Genomic DNA, 26,424 nt, shown 5'->3' on the forward strand with positions numbered 1-26,424 from the left:
AAACCTAAAGCACTGTGACTAAAACATACTACTGCTCAACTTATGATTATTAAAATACTAACAATTTCTCTTATAAAAATTATAGGTCAAGGAAGACGTGAAGGCTCTTGTTTATGCTTCTAAATGCCCTACTTTCAGATAGCATTAATTAAACTTAAAAGTTGAAATTAAGCTTTCTTTCCTATGTTAAATATCTTTAGGGAAAGACTTTTTCCCAATGATTAACACTGAAAACTAATAGCTAATATTTATAGAGTACAGCAAGCAAGAGCTATTATTAAAACTCTGTAGACAAGAAATTGCAGACAAAGAAAACTTGGGCAACTGGCAAAATCTACATTCTCATTACGATTTCAGAATGATGCTTTTCCATGTTTAATTGGACAAGTTCTTTCCTTTATTAAGAGTTTACCAAAACAGCGCATGCATGTAATCCCAGCAACTCTGGATTTCACTTAGGGATCATGAATTCAAAGCCAGCCTCAGCAACTTCACGAGGCCCTAAGCAACTTAGCAAGACCCTGGCTCAAGAGAAAAAATAAAAAGGGCTGGGGATGTAGCTCAGTGGTTAAGAACCCCTAGGTTCAATCTCTAGTACAAAAAAAAAAAAGTCTACCAAAAGTATATCTCCATGTTGTAATTTAACTCAGAAAAAAATAGAAATGAGAAGTCATCATTTTCATGAATTATTTAGTTCCATGGACTAAACCATACTTTTGTATGAAAAATCCAGCTATATAGAGTATATTTTATTTGGTCTGCAAAGTGTAGACTCCCACTTTTTTTTTAACTGAATTATGTGAATGATAATAAGGATGGGGGAAAGCAACTATCTCCTTTAAAGAAAAAATGTGTATTCTTTCCACAAACCTTAGTTTGCCATAGACCACCCCACTCCTAAGTATTGCTTCTTAACACTGAGCATCAGGGTTTTTTTTTTTTTTTTTTTACATCCAGCCACTTTGTTACTCACCTGGCTCTTGTGGACATTAGATGTGCGAACCCTCACAAATACTGTTTTAAAGTTTCCTTAACCTCTCTTTCTCCATACTGATCAACTGTTATTTCCTTGGACTTTATTTATTGGTGCTACTTTTCCGTCCTCTTGGAATTTTCTTCTTTGGACTATATCTGAATTCCCCTTATGAAACTCAGAACTAAAACCAAAACTCAGTTGCCAGAGTTAAGTATAATGGAAAAGCTGATTCGTGGCATACTGTGTACTCCAAATTTCTATACCATATTATTACATCTGGCTTTTTGTTCCCCCAGCAAAGAAGCAGAGTGAAGTGATACTGAGGTTATATACGTATATGCATTATTTGGGCATAAATTTTTTTTTTCATATGTGATCCGACCCTTTCCATACTTCCAAGATTATGGTCCTTCGCCTGTTATACAAATCTCCCCCAAATTTCAAGACCTTTAGACCTTAAATTTAACTTATTCATCTATACTACAAAATCTCATTAACTGCTAACCATCTCCTCAGATCTCCCACACTCCCATCTCTACTCTTCTGTACAAATCTATCATATTCAATATGTACTATGTTTAAGGTACCAGGGGAAGTTAAAAATGAAAATAACAGAATTGTTGCCCTTGAGTAATTTATACTCTACCATGTTTTGAAATAAGTGCAATAGGAAACAAATGGGAAAAAGGGATGATGGGGCAAGGATATTACACAAATCCAGTTATACAATCATATAAAAGGTTTCATGGAGTGAACTATGAACTGAGCTTGGAGGAATGAATGTGATGTGTCTAAATGGTGATGAGGACAAAAATCACAAAGAGATAAGAACATGTTCATTATATTCAAAGTAGAGTCAAAATTCAGGCATAATGCTGGCACACCTATAATACAACTCAGAACTAAGGCAGGAGGATTACAAATTCAAGCCAGCCTTGGCAAGTTAGTAAGACCCTGTTCTCTAAATAAAAAATTAAAAGCGCTGGGGATGTAGCTTGTAAAACACCACTGAGTATAATCCCCAGTACTGCCAAAAAAAAAAAAAAAAAGTAGAAGTCTGGCTAACAGACCTCAGTGGTGGTGGCTAACAGTGGAAAAAGATAATGTGGGTAATACCAGAAAGGCTCTCAGTGACAATACAAAGGGTTCTTATGTAATTTAATATGGAATTATTGAGAATTTTAGAGCTAATGTTCAGAACTACTACATTAAGGAGACTAACTGGCCACTGACAAAATGGAGGAAAAAAGCTGAAGCACTAAAACCAGTTAGTAGGGAATTCCAACAGTCCATGTGAAAAGTAACCACTACCTGACTTTGGATAATGATATGGAGATTGAAAATGGATAGAAGAAATAGGGCAAAGCCAGGCCAGGTGGCACACACTTATAATCCTAGTGATTAGGGGCAGAAAGGATAAATGACTAAAGTTTGAAGCCTTGGGAATTCAGGGAATAGTGAGGCCTTCTGTTAAAAACAGGAAATCAGGAAGAACAAGATAGTTTAAAAAGAAAGGTAAAGTTGGGACATTCTGCTTGTGAAATATCTACAGGAAATTCAAGTAAGCAGTTCAAAAAATTAAAGTCTACAGCTCAGTGTGAAGCTAAACAAAAGATGGAAATTGGCAAGTAAGCCTTCACGTAAAAGCTGAGAGTAGAAAATGAGACAAATGATTGCTTCCACTGTAAGAGTGCAAGCAATCACCAAAAGAAACAGTGAACGTAAAGAAATCAAGGAAAAATTTTTGAGACAACTCTATACTCAAAGGGCCCTAACCCAATTATGGCATCATTTGTCTTCTACCCAGATGGGACCCTATTGTTACTCAATTAACATTGCTCTAAAAATTCTACCTCCTTTTCTCTTCTTCATCCTCAAACACCCAAAATCTTTCATCTTTAATACACTGCCTAAACTACAAAGTATGGTTAAAGAACATGATGGGAGCTTGTTAGAAATTATTAGTAAATAAAATGGGCCCTCGCCACTGCTGTGAAAGACCTTTTTTATCCTGTTGTCTTCTATTCTTCACAATTGTTTTTAATCTTTCCTTTTTTCTAGTCCTTAACCCCGTCTGTCTCACTTTAGCAAATAATCTGAAAAGAAACAGGAAGTTATGTGAATTTTCTCTCCACTTCAAAAATCTATCTTCACCCTTCCTCTCACCTTTTTCTTTGGCAAAAATAAATGTCCTGCCTCCTTACCAATGCTTAACCAGCCTATAGTGCTTGTGATTATATCTTAAATCTGTCTTTTTTTTTTTTCATCCCCAGATTGTCACCTTCGTCTACAAATAAATTCTGTGTTCTTACACTAATAACAATAATCCTTCCATTTACCCTCAGGCTAAATATATGAAAGGATCATTTATACTTATAATTTCTACCTTTTTACCACCCACTCTAATCTGTTTTGTAATCTATTTTCCTTATGATTTCTTTTCTATCCAAACACTATATTAAAACTGTCTACTGAAGGCTACAAATGACTTCCTTATCAAACCCTTGTATTTTCCTTCAATTGCCTGTAGCATTTCAGTGCCCATTACCCTCTTCTTCTTCCTTAAAGTTCTTCCCTTTATGACAAAGGATTCTTTTCAATCTCCTTCTACCTCTGATTATTTATAAATACTCCTATCACATGTACTTGCTCCAGGTTTTGTCTCATTGTGCTTTGTCTCATTTTCTACTCTCAGATAAGCATTTACTGTAATGACTTTAAGTATCACCTGTCCAGAATCAGCCTTCATATCCTTGCCTCGCCACAAATCAAAATTTCCAACAACTTACCCAATATATTGGTCATCTAGATGACATCTCAAACTCAGTGTCTAGAATCAAACATTTTCTCTCCATCCAACTCCCACTTACTAGTACACGTTTTCCTAGATACCTAGGCTCAAAACCCCTTGTTTTCCCTTAATTTCTTATATTTTAAAAATTCAAACCTACAGAAAAGTTGAGAAGGATGTATATAATATACCTAATTTCACTGATTAGCATTTTGCCACATTTGCTTTGTTTCTATATATTTTAGACATTTTTCCTTTTCTTTTTACTTCTTTTTGTTGACTCATTTCTGCAAGTTGAAGACATCATAACGTTTGACTCCTTAATAAGTCAGCATGTATCTCCCAAGATCATCAACAAACTCCTATATACCACAACACTATTATCATACTCAAAAAAATTAATAATATTGTCTAATTATCTGATATAGTCTATATTCCAATATCAAAAATCCTCCCAATTATAATCCTTATAATTGTTATCTCCCTAGCTCAAGATCCAATCAGAATTTAGATTTTTGTGTATAGCTACTTTCCTACAATTTCCAATCAAGTTCCATTGAGTCCATCTTTGAAATATCATCTTTATGCCCCATCACTTGAATTATTTCAATAAATACAGTTTCAACTGACAGACTGCTCCCATTTTTTAAGTTTCAACCACAATAGGACTCAAATTTGCCCCTTTGTCCAAAAACTTCAACAACTTTCTACTGCTTACCAAACAAGGTCTTCAACCTGGCATTCAAGATCCTCTACAATTTGGTCACACAATACATTTCCAATTTTGTGTTCTACTATTCATCTCTACACATACTCTATTATTTTAGTCCATACTATCTTTAAATAGAATTCCCTTCCTCATAGTTTCCACATATTGAAATTATAATTATTCTCTAAATTAAACATCCCTTTTCCCTGAACTGTTTTCTGATCACCCACCCTTTCCTGCTGCCACCACATGACTTCTTCTCCTCTTCCTCTTCTACCCATTGTATTACTTTATATTTTTCTAAAGGCACATTTACCATATTCTGCCTGTACTTTACTGAGGCATGTGTCTTATCTCTAATACCTGACTACAAAAACTCTTTTAAGGCAGACAGAGATAGCAATCACATACCCTGAAGTACCAATACAGAGTCCTGCCCTTATTGGACACTGAATAAATACTGACATATTATGTCAAGAGATAGACTTCTACAAAGTTAAAATATGTCAAGAATAGTTCCTAGGCTTCCTGACTCTCCTACTCAAGTATAATCCCTGGCCTCTCCTGGCTTAGGGTGGCTTTTTGTGGTTCATGGCTTCACATTAAGCTTCAATTATTACTTCCTAGCTTTCGTACTTTATTGCTTTTTGGCTTGTTGGTGTGATATTGAACTGAAATATGAAAGGATTCTGCCTATTAGATAGGATCATTTATTTATTTTTTTTATTGTGTCATCAAATACTAATTCTATTTTTTTATTACTTTTTCAACAGAAATCATCACTAAATACACAGAGAAAAAAAATGAAGCTTTCATCAAACTAAAATAACAAACTATGACTACATAAAGAAATAATTTCCAAGACTGCCATTTATACTTACCTGCCCCCAGGCATACATATTATTATGAGTCTGTGAAGGGTTGACTTTTGAAAGCAGGAAACGAGCCTTAAAAACAAAGAATAATATTATCCATCAGAAATAGCTTAAGTAAATATAAGCTGAATAAATACATTATGCCATCTAAAGCCAATTTTATTTAATATGTTGGTAAAATTAACTTTATTAAAATGTAACATTTAAAAAGATTAACTAAATTTTAAAATGTGTAGGCTACTATGTTATATATAAATAATAAATATATCCACTTCTCTAAATCATACATTTATAATCTCTATAACAAATTGTTGTGTCAAAAACTCAGCATATAAAAATTGTGTGTACAACATTTATGACAAGGTTAGTATAAAATCACCAAATGCTTGCTCTGTAACAGTTTCGGAAATTCAAAATCCCAAATAATAATACAAATTAAAAACAAGAAAATCTTGTATTCTTTAAAAAATGATTTTCAAACTTTTTTAAATCACAGGTGATTCTATGAGACAACTTACCCAACGTTTTACCCATCTTCCCACTATGGTTTACATCATGAAAAAAATCAGAACAGAAGAGGAAAGTAGTAATATGCATAGTGAGATATCAATGAGACTAGAACATGGGCAGTCATATCTTTTAAATTTCAAAAATCTCTTTCTATTCTTTAAGTATTCACATATTACAGTCAAGAGCATTGGCCCTTAAACTGGCCCAGAACTCCAGAATTCAAACCCCAGATCCTCCATTTACCATTTCCTTGACCACAAGTAACCAAAGTCTCCTATAAAAATGGATATTACAACAGAATTCTTATAAAGATCTTATAAGGAGTGTAAATTGCTTTGCAAATTCTCAATACCTGATAATTCCTACTATAAATACAGTAAAACACTAACAATAATTGTTATCATCTCTGATAATAATTGTTACTGATATCTGCTACCTTTTTTGTAATACTTGCTACATGCTGGGGTTACAGCGATAAACAAAGCATAATCCCTGCCTTTAAGGAGTAATGACACAAACTTATAATAACTTAAAATTAATTTATCATAACTCTTCTTTTCTTTAGTAATGGGGATTGAATTCAGAGTGCTTTACCATTGGGATACATTCTCAGTCCTTTTTATTTTATTTTGAAATAGGATTTAAGTTGCCACAGTTGGCCTTGAACTTGTCTTATGGAATCACCTGCCTCAACCTCCCTGAAGCTGGAATTATCAGCACCATGCACCACCATGCCCAGAAATTTATTATAACTCAAAACGGAATCACAAGGAAGAAATAAGAACTGTTTTATAAATGTAGGTATGCTAAGGCATCTAATCTAGCCTTCTGAAGGGATCAAATGAGACAGGCATATGCATATATATTTTATTTAATCCTCACAGTTCAAAAAACCACAGTTTCTTTTAATACCACAAAACTTTCCTTTAAATTGACAATTTATTTTCTAGAAACTGGAATGACAGAATGAGAAAAATGAAAAAGTAAGTTAACACAAACTTCATATTCATAGACTTTATCAGTAAAATTACAGTTTTTAGAAAGGTACACTAAATTATTTCCCCAGCTGTTCATATATTGTTCACATATGTCAGCTCAACTAAAGCTGACATAACCACTGCAATGCCATCCTAACTTTGTTATGAGAGCTGAACTGGAAACAGAAGATGGAGAAAACTGGTAGCTTTAGGCAACTGGTCAATCATCTTAATGCTTTGCTCTCAAAGTTACTGCAAAAGCATTCCTGTCTTCTCCCCTTTCTGTCTTGTAAAGCAATCTATTCAAACTAGTCATAAAACAAGTAACTATACCTCATTGCAAACCTATCAACAACCACACAAAAAAATTACACTACTTACCTGGCTGCCCCCATGTTCAGTGTCAATATATCTTGGCATTGGAAATCTGGAGTGAAGGATCTCCTGTGCATCATCTACTGGGGCTTGCAGAAGGTGACGGAAATTTTCGTATTCTGGCATGTCTTGGTATCCTGACTTCCGCCACTGTGCTATAGTCTAGTTTTAAAACAATTGAAGGAATTACTTTAAATTTCTTGCCCATCTAAAAATCTTATGATTTTTTTCAAAGGAAATAATATTCAGAAAGTGACAGAAAAGTATTCCATTTATCTCAATTTTTTAAAGTTAAAAATACTAATTTCAGTAGATAAAATATTCTTAGGTAAACAAAAAATTAGGAGATTTCTTCTCCTTTAAAAGAAAAACAAAATAAAAGTTTATGAGATGTGAGTGGAATCAATTAAAAATAATCAAATAATAATAATGAATAAAACTTTTAAAGTTCTAGAGTATTACTTAAAAGGATATTTTTAGTAACATCTTTACTATTCCAATGCAAATCTAAAATAATTTACAATTAAAGAAAATTTAAAGATAAATCTGTATAAGTTACTAAAATACTAGACTATAAGCTTGAGCGCAGGTCTGTGAAAAATCGATCTCTTCTAAACATCCAGAGTATGCTACTTTTTTATACAGTGGATGTACTTAAATATTGGCTGGATAAATTCAGTAAGAATAGAGTTCTGCTAAATACCTGAGTTAAAGCTTAATGGTTTCTCAAATATTCTACTCTTTTCAATCATTTACCATTCCAATTAAGTTATAAATTTTAATTCATTTATGCCTTAAATGAACTTTTCAAGATCATGTGAGACACTTTTTAAAATAACTTATAATGATCACATGAAATAATGAAAAAAAAAAATTTGTCTCCTGACAAAGGCTGGCTTTTATCCTCTCTTCAAGGTACAACCCAAAAATCTCATCTATCTATGCACATGTCAATGTTTTTACATTCACAGCACTTGATTTGTATAAAATCTATTTGTACAAACATGTATAGACAAATGAGAACAACAAAAAAAACAGAGGAGGGTCAATTGTGATTGAAACCTAAAAACCTAAATTAAGAAGAATCACATTATATACACACAGGTTGAGCATTCCTTATTTGAGATCCTTGGAACCAGAAGTGTTATGGACTTCAGATTTTTTTTCAGATTTTTAAATACATTTAAATGCATACACATAATGAAATATCTTGGGGGTGGAAGCCCAATCTAAACAAAAATTCATTATGTATTATATAGTTATTACAGATACAATCTGAAGGTAGTTTTTCCATAATATTTTTAATAACTTTGAGCATGACACAAAGTTTCATAGTGGAATTTTCTACTTGACTCATGTCAGTGTGCAAAGTATCAGATTTTGGAGTATTTCAGATTTGGAGTTTTGGATTAGGCATGCTCAACCTGTATTTTATAAACAGGGAAATCAAAGTTTATTATCAGAGATGAACACTAGCTATATTAATACAGGAGTTAAAAACCTTCCTTGAGTAAAAAAGACTTTACATGCATAGCCTTAAATGGCTACAGGATCTTACCTCACCATGATAAATCAAAATCTGGAAGAATGTGTCCATGAGAAGAATACGATCTGCAAGAATGCTGCTGCTATCAAGAAGAACCGGCTAACATGGAGAAAACAATCAGAGTTACAAAAAAATTAACTACTTAAAGATACAAAATGGATCTTTCCAGGATTTTCTTTTTAATTGTGGAACTGGTGGTTTAATCCAGGAGCATTCTACCACTGATCTACACCTCCAGCCCTGCTTAAAATTTTTTATTTTGAGGAAGGGTCTCACTAAGTTGCCCAAGTTGGCCTCGAACTTGCTATTCTCCTGCCTCAGCATCCCAAGTTGCTGGTATTACAGGCATGTAGCACTATACTCAGCTCCAGAATAGTTTTTGATTCTGAAATTTTTATTACTTAAAATCTCTTAGTATTAAAAAAAAATTCTTGCAGTGTATTTTAATTTAATTTTCTAAGATATCTTTACAAACTGAGGTAACAAAAAATAGAGTCAAGAAGAAATCAAGGATAACTCTTAAGCTTAATAGTGGCAGCAATAAATGAAATGAGAAAGGCTTGGGATAGAGCAAATTTCCATATATGAATAAAAAGGAGTGGACCAAACTGATGATATAAATTTGGGTATCATATGCCCAAAGATGGTAATTAAAACCATGGGATTAGAATGCATCACCTAGAGAGGGGAGAAGATAAGGAAAACAAAAGATTGAGCCTATAAGCATGCCAATATTTACAAGTCTTAAAGGGACCTTCATGAGTAGGGGAATACCAGGTGAGAACAGTAGGAGTCAGAAAAGACTAAAGCATAAGGTTTTTGAGAAGAGAGTCCTTATTAGCAAATACTGTGAATAGCTTGTTGAAACAAGTTGTGGAATAATGGTGGTCTTGATAAGAGCCATTTTAATATAATGTTAGGGACAAAAACAGAATATATGACATGTTCAACCCGTATATTATAAAGTGGGAAATGTATGACATGTGATGAATGTCAAGTGAGAAAGTGTAGACAATAAATAACTTTTTTGAATTTAATTGTGAGCAGAGAAATTGATGATAATTAAAGAAAATGTAAGGAAAGGATGAGGGTTTTGATAGTTTTCTTTTTCAACCTGACTGCTGTTAAAGTTTCTAGGTTAATGAGAATGATACAGATGGACACAAAAGTGGTGATGCAGGAGAGAAAGAAATAATTTCAAAAGCAAAGCCTTAGGAAAATGAGGTTAATGGGATTCATGTATTAAATGAAATGGTTGGAATTTGATAGGAGCAGGGACTAGGGATGGTGGGATTCAATTTTCTTCTAAACACTATTCTACATTTTTCCCAGTGTCTACAGTTTATATACATTACTCTGAAATAAGAAGTTACTTATAAAACTTATTTTTTTGATTCAAAGAGTTACAAAATTAAAATACATAGCCAAACCAACGTATTTTTAAAATGTATTTTCCTAGTAGAAACTATTTGACAAATTATTTAAAAATTACACTAACAAAATAAAACATTTCCTACTATTTTATAAGACATGAGGTATCATGAAGGATCACTAACAAATAGAAATCACAAATATTCTCTATATACTGATCCTTCTTCAAGTATTACTTTCAAATACAGTCATTACAAATTTTTATAAGTGGTAAAACAGACAATTCAGAATATAGAACAGAAAAACTGTTCACTGATAACAGGTTAAAGTAAATGGAACAGTTTGACAAGGAAGTTAAGCCATCATTCTTCTAAGTATGTCTTAAATATAGCAACTGTATCTTATGTTCTCAAAGGACCAAAGGAAAATGAGACTATGTTTAGACAGAATACTGTAACTATCTGACACTAAATTTTGAAATCAGCTGAGTACTACAGAATCACAATCACATCTGAACATTGTTAAAGATATGAAGTATAATCATAGGCCAGGAATGGTTACACACACCTAAATCCCAGCAGCTCGGGAGGCTGAGGAAGGAGGATCACAAGTTCAAAGCTAGCCTCAGCAACTTAGCATGGCCCTAAGCAACTTAGCAAGACCCTTTCTCAAAATAAAACACAATACAGGTTGGAGATGTGGCTCAGTGGTTAAACACCCATGGGTTCAATTCCTGGTACCAAAAAAAAGAATAATCATAGGTGTTACAGGATTTGATCAACCAAATGGTCAGACAAAATAATCTAAAAGTCTCTTCTACAATATTTTTATATTATTTTTAATGATCTCTCACTATACTTACCAAGATATCTAGTATAAAAAAAGCTCTCATAAATATTTTTAAGTGAATAAGTGATTCAATTCTTGTATATAATAATTATATATATATTTTTAAATTAACTGTTCTATTTTAATGCCAAACATCACAGTAGTAAGACCAATGAACATTTGTGTGTGTGTTCCTCCTACCTCTGGTGGTCCACTAAAAGAATATGCATACAGAATAGGCTGAATCATGATTAGAGACTGGGTCAGATCTTGACGCATAAAATGATGACGATAATACGAACTTTCATCGGGACTATTGTTAAAAACTTGCAAGAAAGGAGATCGTCTTAAATGAAACATAAACTGTAAAATAAAATATGAGATATTGTTACTGATTTTAATATCAGGACAGCAGTTTACAATCAAGAAAAGCATTTGATTACAACTATAAACAATACAATAAACAATTTATGTTGAGAACATTCTAAACAATATTCCTCAGAAATTCATGCTATTTATCAGCTGCTTGAAAATATAATTCTATGAAAAGAAAAAAAATTAAATGAGAGGTAACTCCAAAATATAAAAGTAGGAAAAAAACTTCTTGTTCAAATCTATTCTTCTGAAGCTGATACCAGGTAGTGTTTTATCAGCTTCTCTGTTGTTATTTTTTTGTTTTTTTAACATATATATATTTTTAGCTGTCAATGGATGTTATTTTATTTATTTATATGCAGTGCTAAGAATCGAATACAGTGCCTCACACATGCTAGGCAAGTGTTCTACCACTGAGCCACAACCCTAGTCCCAGCATTCTCTGTTTTTATCCCTCATCCCTCTGACCACAACTCTGGATTTTTTCATTACTACATCAAAAGGCTCTCAAAAAAAAACAAAAGTAGATTAAAATACTTTTTATTTTTGACATGCATCTAAAAATTTGGGCTAGGAAGAGTCTGCATTAGTTTCAAAAAGAGAAAAAAACTTTATCTATACCCATAGTGTTATCTAATATTTAGGTCTTCCCCATGCCTAGGAAACATCCTCCAGACTTTGTTTTACAGCTTCTTTCTTCTTTTACTTCCTCCTCCTCAAATAAAACAGATTTTTTTAAAAAAGGAGAGAGGCAGGCCTAAATAAAGAACAGCTATCTCTACTAGATCTTTCCTAAAATCAGCAGGATCAGCCCCAAAGTACTCCCACTTGTCTTTCATCATGTCTCTTAAATTCTTTCAGTCCTGAGGTCCTAAGTGCCTGCATGTTCCTCCTGCTTGGAACTTACTTCACAGTTCTCTCCCAACACATAGCACTCAGTGAAATTCTCCTTCCTTTTCCTTTCTTTCTTTTTTTTTTTTTTATTGGTTGTTCAAAACATTACAAAGCTCATGATATATCATCTTTTTCAGTGATCCATAATACAATAGAGAGGTTCTCTCACCCCTTATCATTTGAATCATTCCTGTTTACTTACAAGAATGTCTAATTACTAAATTCTTAGGTAAATATTTTGGGGATAAAGACTTCCCTTGAATTTAATGTATGCCACTTTTATCTATCTTATTTATTTATTTATTTATTTATTTATTCTTGGTACCGGGGTTTGAACCCAGGGGTACTTAATTGAGCTACATCCTAATTCCTTTGAATTTTTACTTTGAGACAAGATCTCACTAAATCCCTCTGCCTGAGTCTACTAAGTCACTGGATTCCCAGAGTGTGCCTATGCATGTGCCTCTGGCACCTTTATATAAGATCCTCAGGTTTTGAAAAACCTAAGGAAAAAATATTTCTGAGTTTTCTGCTTCCTACTTCCAGCAGAAGGGAAAAAAGGAGATTGGTGGGATCACTCTGAACATCTAAAATTCCAAAGAGAAGTCTTAGAGTAAGGACAAAAGAGGAAGAAAGGAAACTGAAAAACTCAGTCTAACATATAGTATGCTAATACCCACATTCATTTTGCTTTTTTTTTTCAATCACAAAGATAAGGCCTCAGAAAGGACTTTGCATGCCTTAAGACAAATAGATCCTGTTTTTTTCCTTAATTCTCTAAAACCTCATTAGTTTAGAAAAGTCTCCCTTTATTTAAAAAAAAAAAAAAAAATGGGGTTTCTGGATCACAAATCAACAAAGGATCTAGCTTTTTTTTTCTTTTTAATTAGTTTTATTTTGACTAGAACATTATTAACACAATTAGGCATAGCAATGGATTGTTGCTCTGTTATTTTTATGTGGTGCTGAGGATTGAATCCAGTACCTCACATATGTGAGGCAAGCACTCTACCACTGAGCCACAACCCCAGCCCCAGGATCTAGCTTTTACACAAAGTTTTTAAGGGCAAAAACTTGAATTTCTGTATCTCAATATCTATCATCCCTCTAAGTTGAGCTGAAATGTCACCCTCTATAAAAATGTATCAAACCATTCATTTGAAAGAATTTCTTTAGGTTTTCTTTAAATTCTATATGCCTTTCATAGCATTTCTCACTTTTTCTTCTGTGTTGTTTGGGTGTACATCCCCAATTTTACCCTTCAGACTGAAACTCCTTCAAGTGGGATCCAGGTCATCATCATTATAGTACCCAGTTGAATAAATGTTCTCTCTGTTATTTATTATATAAACAACTATAATATCTATAGAGTTTATAGATAAGGGGACAGATTCCACTATGCCCAGTGGAAAAGGTTCATAAGGTAAATCAAGTTAGTTTCTTTACCTGGTATAGCCCACAAAACTGGTTCTGAGGTGATGATAACATGCTGTAAGTCTAAGTAATTGGTAAAATTACCTCACAAAAAGTTCTTGGGGGGGGTGGGGGTGGGGATATAGCTCAGTTGGTAGACTGTTTGCCTTGCATGCACAGGCCCTGGGTTCAACCCCAAGCAACACAAAAAGAAAAAAAAAAAGTCTTTGTGGTATCACTGCAATTAGAACCTGTTATATCAGATGGAAAGCTAATCACTTACACCCAACTGAAGTAACAGTAGGGTTTCATTATAAATCTGTATTCCACAAATAAATGACTATTTGTAAGAGCAAAATATAAAAACACTATAGACTTTTCATTCGATACTCACAGCATAGTATTAATTACTTAGCTATCCCAAAAGTTACCTAATCAAAAGAATAACTCAATAAAAATGGTCCTATGGGGCTGGGGTTGTAGCTCAGTGGCAGATCACTTGCCTAGTATGTGTGAGGCACTGGGTTCCATTCTCAGCACCATGTATCAATAAAGGTCCATTGACAACTAAAAAAATATTTCAAAAAAAATAGATCTTATGAGATGAGTAATAAAAGATAAATAATAGCTGGGCATGGTGACACACGCCTTTAATCCTAGCAGCTCAGAAGGCTGAAGTAGGAAAATTGCAAGTTCAAAGCCAGCCTAAGCAACTTCAGAAGGCCCTAAGCAACTTAGTGAGACCCTGTTTCAAAATAAAAAAAAGCTAGGGATATGGCTTAGAGATTAAGCACCCATGGGTTCAATCCCTGGTATTAAAAAAAAAAAAAAAAGTAAGACAAAATGCTACTGGCAACGCAAGAGAAGAATTTTATCTACTTACCTGTGGATAAAGAGAGAAAGTTTCTGAAAATCTGAAGGAACTTGGATCATCTTTGTGATACTCTCCAAATTTCTGACACTAAATAAAATAAAATAAAATGTGTTAGTAATGAATTTCTGCTATCAGAGCCAAAACTTGTTGCCTCTATATATTCTATTTATAAGAAGTTACTACATTTTAGGAGGTAGACACTTGATATAGGATAAAACTGGAATATTACATATACATTTAGCAAGAGATTGATTACAACAAAAAGAAAACATTCGAATTTCAGAAACAATAATAGTATAGTAACAACTCACCCTAGAATATTTGGATTTGTTTAACTAAGTATCTTTGTTAATAAATAAAGAACTCCTAGACACTGGCCAAAAAAATTCCCTAACACTTTACCAAGAAAGATATTAGCCAACTAAAGGAAAGATGCCTATCAAAATGCCAGAGTAGCTATAAAAGTACATTGCTGGTACAAAATTTCATATATCAGAAATACCATAAAGAAAGAAGAGGTGAGGAAAAGAAAATCAGAAAGACCAACAGGAAATCTGATAAAGAAAGGCAGAAATTAGAAGATGTAAAGAGTGACATACATTGGCAACAGAGAAGTAGGCTATGATAACATGACAAAAGGCATCTAGGGAATTAAGTAAGATTATCTACAAGAAAAACTGCCTAGCACAATGACTGGCACTTACTAAAGCACTCAATAAATCATAACTTTTCTTATTCTTGAGTAAAAAGTCTCTGCCCTGAAAAGGTTTTTTTTTTTTTTGGGGGGGGGGGGTGGTGTTATAATATATTCATACGTGCACACAATAAAACAGTATAATTTGATCAATTTCATTCCCCAGTACCTCCCCTTTCCCATCCCTCCCTCCCTCCCTCCTCCTGATCCCCTTCTTCTATTCTACTGGTCTCCCTTCTACTTTTTTTTAAATTTGTTCTAATTATTTATACATGAGAATAGAATGTATTTTGACACATTGTTCACAAATGGAGCATAACTTCTCATTCCTCTGGCTGTACCTGGTGCAGAATCACACCAATTATACATGTATATAGGGTAATAATGTCTGTCTTATTCTACCATCCTTCTAATCCCCATTGCCCCACCCCTCCCCTCTGCACAATCCAAAGTTCCTTCATTCTTCCCTACCACCCCACCCCACCCTTCGCCCCATTCATGGATCAACATTCTCTTATCAGAGAAAACATTTGGCCTTTGGTTTTTTGGAACTGGCTTATTTCACTTATGATGTTCTCTAGTTCCATCCATTCACATGCAAATGCCATAACTGAAAAGTTTTTAAGACTTATGTAACTGTTCTATCTTCTGGAAATGTTTACCATAGTAGTTGCATATGAGTTAAGGACAAAAACAACAGGCAAAATGTAATAAACAAAAAGTAACAAAAGGTTCACTGCTAGAAGTTGTGCAGGACTCTTGCTACCTGGAATGTTCAGCTCTATCATTTATTTGTGCCCTACAAAGAAAGTAAAAGGTATATATGGCTTAATCTAATTTTAGCTTCCAGGAAAAACCATTTCAGAATCAGAGTTATCCAAGGATAGAAAAGTCATAGATGGAGGCTCAGTTACAGAGCACTTGCCTATCATGTTTTTGTTCTGCTTTGTTTGGCATTAGGAATTAAACCCAAGGCCCCTTTACCACTGAGGAAACCAGTCCTTTTTTTATTTTGAGAGGGTTTCTCTAAGTTGCTGAGGGTCTTGCTAAATTGCTGAGGCTGATCTCAAACATGTGTTCTTCCTGCCTTAGCATCCAGAGTCACTGGGATTCCAGACATGCAACACCACACCCAGCTACTTGCCTATCATATGAGAGGCCCTGGGTTCAATCCCAAGCAGGCAAGCAGGAAGGAAAGAAGTCATTATAATAGAGTTAATCCTTGGAAAAAAAAAAAAAAAACCCAGATCTGAGAATAAGAGCATTGCTATCTTAATTTTCCCTCATAATGCTTCACTGGCAAATTAATAAACTCGTCATTGTCCAATGATAGCCACTAGCTACATGTGGCAATTTAAATTAATTAAAATCAAATAAAAATTAGAAAGTCAGTTCCTCAATTGCACTAGCCAAATTTCAAGTGTTGATTAGCTACATGTGGGTGCCAGTTCTGTAATAGTGCATTTCTAACATTGCATAAACTTCTGGATAGTGATGACAGAATATCATATATACTTGAGAAGATCTAGAATACCAAATATATTGAATAGATTTTGTGAAAAAGTCAGTATGTCAGGCATTATTCAGAACTATCAGCCACATTATATTAACTATACACCTGTCAAAATGTGTCTAAAATTCTGTTAAAATAATGTATTAGGCAAACCTGATGTTATAATAATGAGGGAAACAAAGGATTATTGAGCTGGGCAGAGTGGGAACATGCCTGTTATCCCAGCTACTCAGGAGGCTGAGGCAGGAGGATTACAAATTTCAGGCCAGCCTCAGCAATTTAGCAAGACCCTGTCTCAAAATAAAAAAAAAGAAGGGCTGGGACAATAGCTTAGTGATAGAACACCTCTGAGTTCAATCCCCAGTACCAAAAAAAAAAAAAAAATCCCAGAGTTGGAAGTATCTGATACTTATGCCAAAAATTTCTGCTTTAATTGTCAGCATTTCTTTCATGTCATTAAATACTCTTATTACTACTTCAATTTTAATGCCTGACTAGCATTTCAATACTGACATACACCATAACTATCTTAACCAATCAATCCCTCATTATTGGCATCTTCATTTATCCTATTGTAATTTTAGAATAAATTCTGAGAGATTTCTAAGTAAAATATAGTTTTTAAGTTTTTGATGTAGTCAACAACTTCCTTGACACACGTGGTTATAAAGATGTTTATAAAGGCTACACAGATTCATATACCAAAACTATAAACTATGAAGTTTTCCATTTCCCTGACTACAGGGCAACTCTAGCAATTATCCCATTTTTCTCAGTCTTACAAGAATTGGTAAGAACCTAGCAATGCCAACATGTAAAAGAATAGTAAATAAAATGTTAGGACAAACTGCAATCTGGGAAATCAAAAAATTCCATTTTAGAGAGTTGGGAGAGTAGCTCAGTGGTATAACACGTACTTAGTGTTCAAAAGGCCTTGGGTTCAATATTCAGCACTCCAAAACACAGGTTTCATTATAAAACAGTATTAGCCAAAGAATTGATGACATTTCACATAATGCTAAAGAAGTTTGTGTAATAAGGTAAAAAATAACAATATCCCTATTCAGAATGACAAGTTCACAGGTTTCACCAATGTCATGGCAGGTTTTTAAATGATAGTAAAATTCCAGAAAATTTTGCTACTGCAAAGATAAGCTTCTCTATTGCCCAAAACAAATAAAGGTCAAAATATATTTAATGATTTATCTTCCTATCTGGAATGAAAGATCCATCTCTGAGGAACTGTGTTGGCATTTGTACTGATAGTGTCCCATCAATGGCTGACTCTGTGAGAAGTTAAATCTCTGGTTTTTTTTTTTTAAAAAAAAAAAAAAAAGATACACTAATACTGTCATAACACTGTTTTCTACAGAGAGATGCTTCACAGAATTTTTTTCTCCTTGGTCTTTAATTCAACCTTAGTTGTAAAAATCACATAATTAAAATTACTTTGTGTTCTTTTCTCTCTACACTAATATATTGACTAAAACCAAAAGTTGAGTGAGAATTTCAGTCTGAGGGATTAATCTGATATTTTGCATAAAATAATTTATTAAATTCACATGTTTTATAAATAAAGATGAAAGTGGAAAAAAAAATAGCTAATGCTAGATGTGGTGGCATACATCCACAATTCTAGCTATTCAGGAGGCTGAAGCAGGAGAACAAGGCCAGCCTGGGCAACCCAGCCAAACTCTGTATCAAAAATAAAAAATAAAAAAGAGCTGGGATGTAGCTCAGTGGTAGAGCACTAGCCTAACATGTGAAAGGTCCTGGTTCTATCCCAAGTACTGCAAAAAAAAAAAGAGAGAGAGACTAACTTTACTAAACAAAGCCTAGTTCACTCAAGACTATTTTTAAAACATGAAATAAAGCACAACCTATTTGATAGTTTAAAAGCAAATTAGTTGTCTCTTGTACTCAATAGCTTAACAGAGCTCTCTCCATAGGGTATTCAAGCTGAAGAGTGAATGCAGAAGTACTTTCAAGGAAATGACAGGCCAGAGGAGTAAAAGTAGAACATTAATAAAGTCTTCTAGGGGGCTGGGATTGTGGCTCAGCAGTAGAGCACTCCCCTAGCACGGGTGGGATCCGGGTTCGATCCTCAGCAACACATAAAAATAAAGGCATTGTGTTGTGTCCATTTACACTTAAAAAATAAATATATATATTTATATATATTAATAAATATATTAAATATAATGTATATAATACATAAATATATTTTATATTTATATTATATATATATATATATATATATATAAAAAGTTTAAATTAATTAATTAATTAAATAAAGCCTTCTAGGTCACAATGTGAGAAATGGGTTCCTGGTATGTTTACAAAATCAAGTAAATCAACACCAATCATTTTTCTAGCATATATTTGTAATCTATGTAATTTGTAATTGATACTTGTCTATATTTCTATATTTAATATGTATAATTTATATATACCTCACTTACTTTTAAAATATGTATTTACAATATGAAGTTCCATTCAATATTAAACAGAAATAAAACTAACAATGAATATACAAAAAAAGTAGTAAGAGCAGTTACAGTAATACCTAACTAAATTTCAAACTAATTTCATACCAACTAAAATCAATAGAAAAATATAGGTTACATACTTGCCATTCTTTCATGTTAAGGAAAAAAAGGAATTCACTTTTACTGGAAGTTACTACTGAATTTTACTATCATTACTATGGTATTGTCTCAGTAATTTAAATAGGAATCCCTCATATAGTACTTCAGGGTCACTGTTAAGTACTTTTAAGGAGATACAGCAAACATATTACAAATGAAAACATATGTTTATTAGAGAAGCACAATGTTTATTTACCAATCGAATGAGCTGTCTGTCCAGCCATCTGAGCACATCTGGTCCTTCCTCTGTTTCTGCTCTATATATTGCTAGCCGGGCCATAAGAATGGCAGCTGCCTCCTGGTCAAAAGATGCAGCGATGTTTTGGATTTGAGTTTGAGCATCTGCCCAGCTAAAGAAATAAGAAAGTACAGAAATGTTACTGAATTATATTCACATCATCATAGTTGGCCACCACACAGATTTAAATTTGAAAAATGAAGAAAACTACTTCAATATTTCAAATTCCAACACTACATAGACAAATTAGCTTTGGGGAGGGGGGATAGAAGCTTTTTTTGGTTGTTTGAATTGTTTTGTTTCAGTGATACCAGGGATTGAATGCAGGACTTCATACAAGCTAGGCAAGCACACAATCACTGAACTACATCCCCAGACCTACCACATTTTTTAAAAAGAAATCACTAATACTTGTTTCACTGCAGCATTGTTTTCACAAAAATATAACCAAACCTAAAAAAATTCTCTAAAGTAAACCGTAAATGCATATATCCACAATCCTGAAAACAGTAAGATTTTCACAAGTAAACATAATAGTATACACATGTATGTGTATGTGTGTATATATATATACACATATACATACATATACACATAGATACACGAATCTCTTTATCAGATGTTAGGACTTTATTTCTTCAATTTTATAAAAGCAGAAAAGGGGCTTAGGAAATAGCTCAGTGGTAAAACATTTTCACAGCATGTGTCAGGCCCTGGTTTACTCCCTAGTACCACCAAAGGGGGAATTAAGCAGAAAAATGGAAATATAAAAATAAAGATTTTCTCTAAGCCTAAACTGGAAAACAATAGAATTTTTTCTCATTAGCCTTTGATCATTAGTGCTAAAAAAAAAATCACATAATTAAAATTACTTCATATTCTTTTCTCTCCACTTTAGTATACTGACTAAAATCAAAAGTTACATGAGAATTTCAACCTGAGGGATTAATTTGATATTATGCATAAAATAGCAGTAATTTATTAAATTCACATGTTCTATAAATCCAATTCAGTAAAACTATTGCTGGGCTATCTTTGTTTATATTTGTTTATTTGATATTTCAAAGGTGCAGTTTTTTGTTTTTTTTTTTTTTAAAGAGAGAAAGAGAGAATTTTTCAATATTTATTTTTCAGTTTTCGGTGGACACAACATCTTTATTTTATTTTTATGTGGTGCTGAGGATTGAACCCAGCACCCCATGCATGCCAGGCGAGCACATTACTGCTTGAGCCACATCCCCAGCCCAAAGGTGCAGTTTTATATTACTTCAGATGATCCTAGTTCCAAAGTACCTCACTTTGAGCAAGACTGGCAATATTTATGAACTTTCTGAAAATAAATGTTGAACCAATTTTACAGATAAGACCAATCCCAAGGGAATTTGGGTAGTAAAATCTTTAAAGTTCTTCTCCCTTCTTCTTCTATTGTTAGTTTTCTGAGAATAAATAAAAAAGGGCACTGAAAATTTTGAAAATTATTTTTAATGAAATTTATGTACAGTGACTACATGAATAGTTTAGCTTAAATACTAATTATTTATTTTCAAATAATCAAAGAATTAAAAACAAAATCGTTTAAATGAAGACTTTCCCAACTGATAACCATAAAAGTGACATTTTTTTCTTGTAAAAATATAATGGTTCAACAACAGAAATATATTAGAGCAAGTAAACACAATGAAAACATGCTAATTATAACATGTTAATTATAAGAAAAATTTCACCCAGAAAACCCAAGATTTCTGACACTGTAAAAATCTCCTGTTTTGTCAATATCCCTTCACAATGATTCTTACTAGTCTCAAGCCAAACTTTCCAGATCCAAGTTATTTTCTAGGAAAAAATAGGATAACTATGATTATTTTCTCAGGCCTCTAAAGTCATGTTTCTAGTAAATGAAGAAAAGACTCCACCCCTGAAACCTTATCCCTGCCTTTGATGTACCACCTTAAATAAACCACAGGAGCCTTTTTCTAATTGTCTAACTCCAGGTCCTGTGTGGACTGAACCTACAGGGCTCCACCTTTTCCAACTTTTTCTTTTGTTCTTGATTAAATATTCTAGACCAATTTCTTAGGTAGCTTACACCCTCCTTAGCAGGAAGAAGAACCCCCTTGAGCTTAAGTTGGCACTGGCCACCTCCCCATATGTTATGCCTAACTATTCCCCTCTGAAGATTCTGCCTACATCAATACAATCAGACAAAACCATGTTACACAAAACACTATCCTATAATCTTAACTACTAGAGACTTTACCTTGTGTGGTCTTAACGGGTGCTAGTCAAAGTGTGGTATATGAACCAGGTCTCATTTCCCATGAGATAAGAATACAAACTAAAAATTTCAGAAAATTTTGAGCAACTCAACAAAATAATTTTATGTCTAATGAATCTACTAATAAAAAATAGGAACTGTGTTTTGAGTGGCTTTTTAAAATCTAATTTTCCTAGTAATTCAATTTTTTATATTTAATAAAAGCATTCATTCCCAAAGAATTCGAAGAAAAAAAAACACAATTGGCCTTTTAGCATAGATTATTTAAAGATGGACCCATATGATGGTGAGCCTCCACCATCATATAAAGACCAAGTATGTTCAAGTCTCTTGCATTCACACTCTCCTCTAACAGTACCACAAAACAGAAGCTGAACAAAGATCTGAAAAATGAATTAAATAACTAATAACACTTGAAAAGAAACATAGTTAAGAATTTTATCATCCACTGAAAAATAATGCTACTAATCAGTACATTACATATAAGGTATATACATACTTATATATGTATATATATATGTATGTACTGATTTATATATGTATATAGATACACAGAAAGATATAGATTTTATATAAAGATATAGATATTACTGCCTATTAAAGAAAAATGTTTGATTCTTCCCTCTCCTCTTTCATTGTTATGAGGTAAATAAAAATATTTTGAAGAATGGGTCTCAGGACTTTTTAAAAATTGCTCTTACAGTTCTTATCAATCAATGTGGCTCAGTGGTTGACTGCCCCTACAATAAACAAAGTGGGTTTGAAAAAAATAAAATGCTGTTAATTGTAAATGTTCGCTTTCTACTTGTGTCTCCCAAAATGGGAATCCAATTTGGAATTATGACCTATAATAGTTTTTTTTTTTGAGAGAGAGAGAGAATTTTTTTAATATTTATTTTTTTAGTTCTTGGTGGACACAACATCTTTTTATTTTTTTATTTTTATGTGGTGCTGAGGATCGAACCCAGCGCCCCGCGTGTGCCAGGCGAGCGCGCTACCACTTGAGCCACATCCCCAGCCCAATAGTTTGGATATGTAAATTAAGTCTCTAACAAATAAAATTTATAGGCTAGGAATACAGCTCAGTGGTAGAGCACTTGCTTAGCATGCCCGAGACCCTAGGCTTGATCCTAGCACCACAAAAAACAAACAAACAAAAAAAATATATATATATATATAACTTACTTCCTAGCAATGGTGGTCACTCTGATGCGCCTCTGCCCACTTGAATGCTGATACTGGGTAACAAACTGGATTGCACCACGTCCTCCTTGAGGAATTGGAGCATTATGCTGTGTAAAAACAAATGAGTAAAAACTAAACAAAATTTACTATGTTATTATCATAGACTACATATTCTCTAGTAATAATAAAATTCATTCAAAAATTAAAAAGTCTCCCATCAAGCAAAAGCCAGGACCAGACAGCTTCACTGCTCAATTCTAACAAACATGTAAAGAAGAACTACTGGTATTAACCAATTCTTCTCAAAATATTCCAAAAAACTGAAGAGGAAAGAACTCTTCCAACTGAGACCAGCATTGCCCTGATAACAAAACCAAACAAGGTTGCAACAAAAATAGATAACTACAGGTCCATAATGAACATTGATGCAAAAATTCTAAACAAAATAACAGCAAACCAAATTCAAGAACAAATTAAAGCCAAGCATGGTGGCATACACTTACAATCCCAGCAGCTAAGGAGGCTAAGGCAGGAAGATCACAAGTTCAAAGCCAACCTTAGCAACTTAGCAAGGCCCTAAACAACTCAGCAAAACTCTGTCTCTAAATAAAGTATTAAAAAAGGGCTGGGAATGTGGCTCAGTGGTTGACTGCCCTTACGTTCAAACCCCAGTACCAAAAAGAAAAAAAGCAAATTAAAAAGATTATTCACCATGATCAAGTAAAATTCTTCTCAAGAATACAAAAAACAAATAAATAAATGTAATCATCTTGATAGATGAAGAAAATACAATTTGACAAAACTGAAAATCCCTTTATAGGGCTGGGGACATAGTTCAGTTGGTAGAGTGCTTGCCTCACATGCATAGGCACTGGGTTCAATCCCCAACACCACAATAAATAAAATAAAATAAAGGTATTGTATCAACGTACAACTAAAAAAAATTTTTTTAATCCCTTTTTAAAAACACTAAACAAGTTAGGTATGGAAGGAACATACTTCAACATAAAAGGGGAAAGGTAAAAGCTTTCTAAGATCTATAATGAGATCTTGGTTTGCTGTTATTTAGTTTAGAAAATTTTTCACATTTTTATTCAACACAATATTAGAAGTACTACCTAGAGCAATTAGGCAAGAGAAGGAAATCAAGGGCATTCAAATTGGAAATGAGGAATCAAAGTGTCACTGTTAACAAACAACACGATCTTTCCCAAAGTGCAGAAAATCCTAACTATTCCACCAAAAAACGGAAATAATAAACAAATTCATCAAAGTTGCAGGATACAAAATTAACATACAAAATTCAGTAGCAATGCTATACACCAATGGCCGATTATAGAAATCAAGGGCTAGAGATGTAGCTCATGGTAGAGTACTTTCCTACCATGCACAAGGCCATGGTTTCAATCCCCAGCAGCATAAAAAAAATAAAAAGAAGTAGAAAGCAATTCCATTTACAATAACAGCTACAAAGAAAATAAAATACTTATGAATACATTTTATCAAAGAGGGAAAAGATTTTTACAATGAAAATTATAAAATGTTGATGAGAGAAATTAAACAAGCTAAAACAAATGGAAAGACAACTGTGTTCATGGACTAGAAGAACTAATATCATTAATATGTCCATGCTACCCAAGGCTATCTACAGATCCATTTCAATTCCTTAAAATACCAATGATATCCTTCACAGAACTAGAAAAAAAATCCTAAAATTCATATGAAATATTCATGACCTAAATTAAATATACTTTTAAATATTCAAATACAGAAAGTCATACCTGATTAACAACCTCAAAATATATAGCTAAGGTTGTAGTGGGACTGAGTCCACATATCTTCCATTGACAAGTGCCACCCGTTCCTATCTCCTGTAAAAACAAAATATAGTATGCTTGAAAGCCAGAGAACATAATTTATTAATATAAATTAAGGACAAAAAAATCTCCAGTAAGAAAAAATATTTCAATTTTCAAACCAATTCACTTCATGTTAAAAGCTTAAGAGTTGCTGGGCCTGTAATCCTAGTGTCTCAGGAGGCTAAAACAGGAGGTTCACAAATTCAAGGCCAGCAACTTGAATTTAGCAAGATCCTATATCAAAATTAAAAAAAAAAAAAAAAAAAAAAAAGCTTAAGAGTTTTTTAAGACCATATCATGAGTGGGTGCACACACACCTGTAATCCCACTGTAATCCCAACAGCTTGGGAAGCTAAGGCAGGAGGATTACAAATTCAAAGCCAGGCTCAGCAAAAGAGAGGCACTAAGCAATTCAGGGAGACCCTGTCTCTAAATAAAATACAAAAAAGAGCTGGGGATATGGCTCAATGGTTAATTGCCCCTGAGTTCAATTCCCAGTACCAAAAAAAAAAAAAAGTTTTTAACTTAAGAATGGATGGGAAAGTGTATGTGAAAAGAGCATAGAACACAAATAGAAGCATATCAGAAGAAAATAAACCACATAAAACAGGCCATATAATAATTTAAAAAGGAATGCCACACCAAATCTTTCTTGGTGCTGCCCAAGAATCAACTGTATTTCTTTTTAAGAATAAAAGTCACTGGCCTCAAGCAGGGGTTATGGCTCGGTGGTAGAGCACTTGCCTAGCATGCATGAGGCACTGGGTTCACTCCCCGGCACCACATAAAAATAAACAAATAAAATAAAGGTGATGCGTCCATCTACAACTAAAAAAAAAATTCAAAGTGTTGGTTGTAGCTCAGTAATAGAGCGCTAGCCTAGCATGTGTAAAGTACGGGTTTCAATTCTCAGCACAGCATATAAATAAAATACAATAAAGGCCCATCGACAACTAAAAAAAAATTTATAAAAGAAAAAAAGAATAAAAGTGACTTACATTTTCAGATACACAGGGTCCTTTGGAACTGAGAGACACACAGGGTCCAATTGCTCCTGAAATCTTTATTTCCCTTGAAGTCTGCAAAACAAGAATACAGTCTGGTTTCCTCAAAGATAAGCTTATATGTTCATTTCAAAGTATTTAAGAATGTTAAGATATTCTTCCATATTTAAAACTAAAAACCCAACAAAAATACACTAAAATTGAAAATAATTCATCACTGAGCACTTTAATGCTGATAACTCCCATATTTAAAATACAGCTCAAACTTAATTTTACTTCTCTTTTCTATCAACCTATAGGAGGTCTCCCTTTGGAAATATCACCCTGAATTGAAACTTACACCATGCCCAAAATTAATACGCATTAATCCAAAACCATAGTTTTCCTCCCACATAAAAATCTTGTCCAGCCAGGCACAAGGGCACATGCCTATAATCTCAGCAGCTCGGGAGGCTGAGACAGGAGGATCACAAGTTCAAAGCCAGCCTCAGCAA

The 26,424-nt window shown here is 33.4% G+C and overlaps 1 protein-coding gene across 1 annotated transcript in view; it reads right to left on the minus strand.

Annotated features, from left to right (window-relative positions):
* The window catches only part of Sec23a (SEC23 homolog A, COPII coat complex component), a 52,427-nt gene that overhangs the window by 3,115 nt on the left and 22,888 nt on the right, over positions 1-26,424 (minus strand). The window contains exons 11-19 of the mRNA XM_046461396.2: positions 25,925-26,005; positions 24,849-24,938; positions 23,068-23,174; positions 19,566-19,719; positions 14,524-14,601; positions 11,160-11,321; positions 8,772-8,858; positions 7,220-7,375; positions 5,358-5,423 (exon numbers count right to left, since the gene is read on the minus strand). Coding sequence (XP_046317352.1) covers positions 5,358-5,423; positions 7,220-7,375; positions 8,772-8,858; positions 11,160-11,321; positions 14,524-14,601; positions 19,566-19,719; positions 23,068-23,174; positions 24,849-24,938; positions 25,925-26,005 — 981 coding nt within the window. The remainder of the gene's footprint in view (positions 1-5,357; positions 5,424-7,219; positions 7,376-8,771; positions 8,859-11,159; positions 11,322-14,523; positions 14,602-19,565; positions 19,720-23,067; positions 23,175-24,848; positions 24,939-25,924; positions 26,006-26,424) is intronic.

This window comes from Marmota monax, unplaced genomic scaffold (genome assembly GCF_021218885.2).
Source record: "Marmota monax isolate L192 unplaced genomic scaffold, Marmota_monax_Labrador192_F-V1.1 WCK01_AAM20220418_F8-fsc00001, whole genome shotgun sequence".
Taxonomy (NCBI): domain Eukaryota; kingdom Metazoa; phylum Chordata; class Mammalia; order Rodentia; family Sciuridae; genus Marmota; species Marmota monax.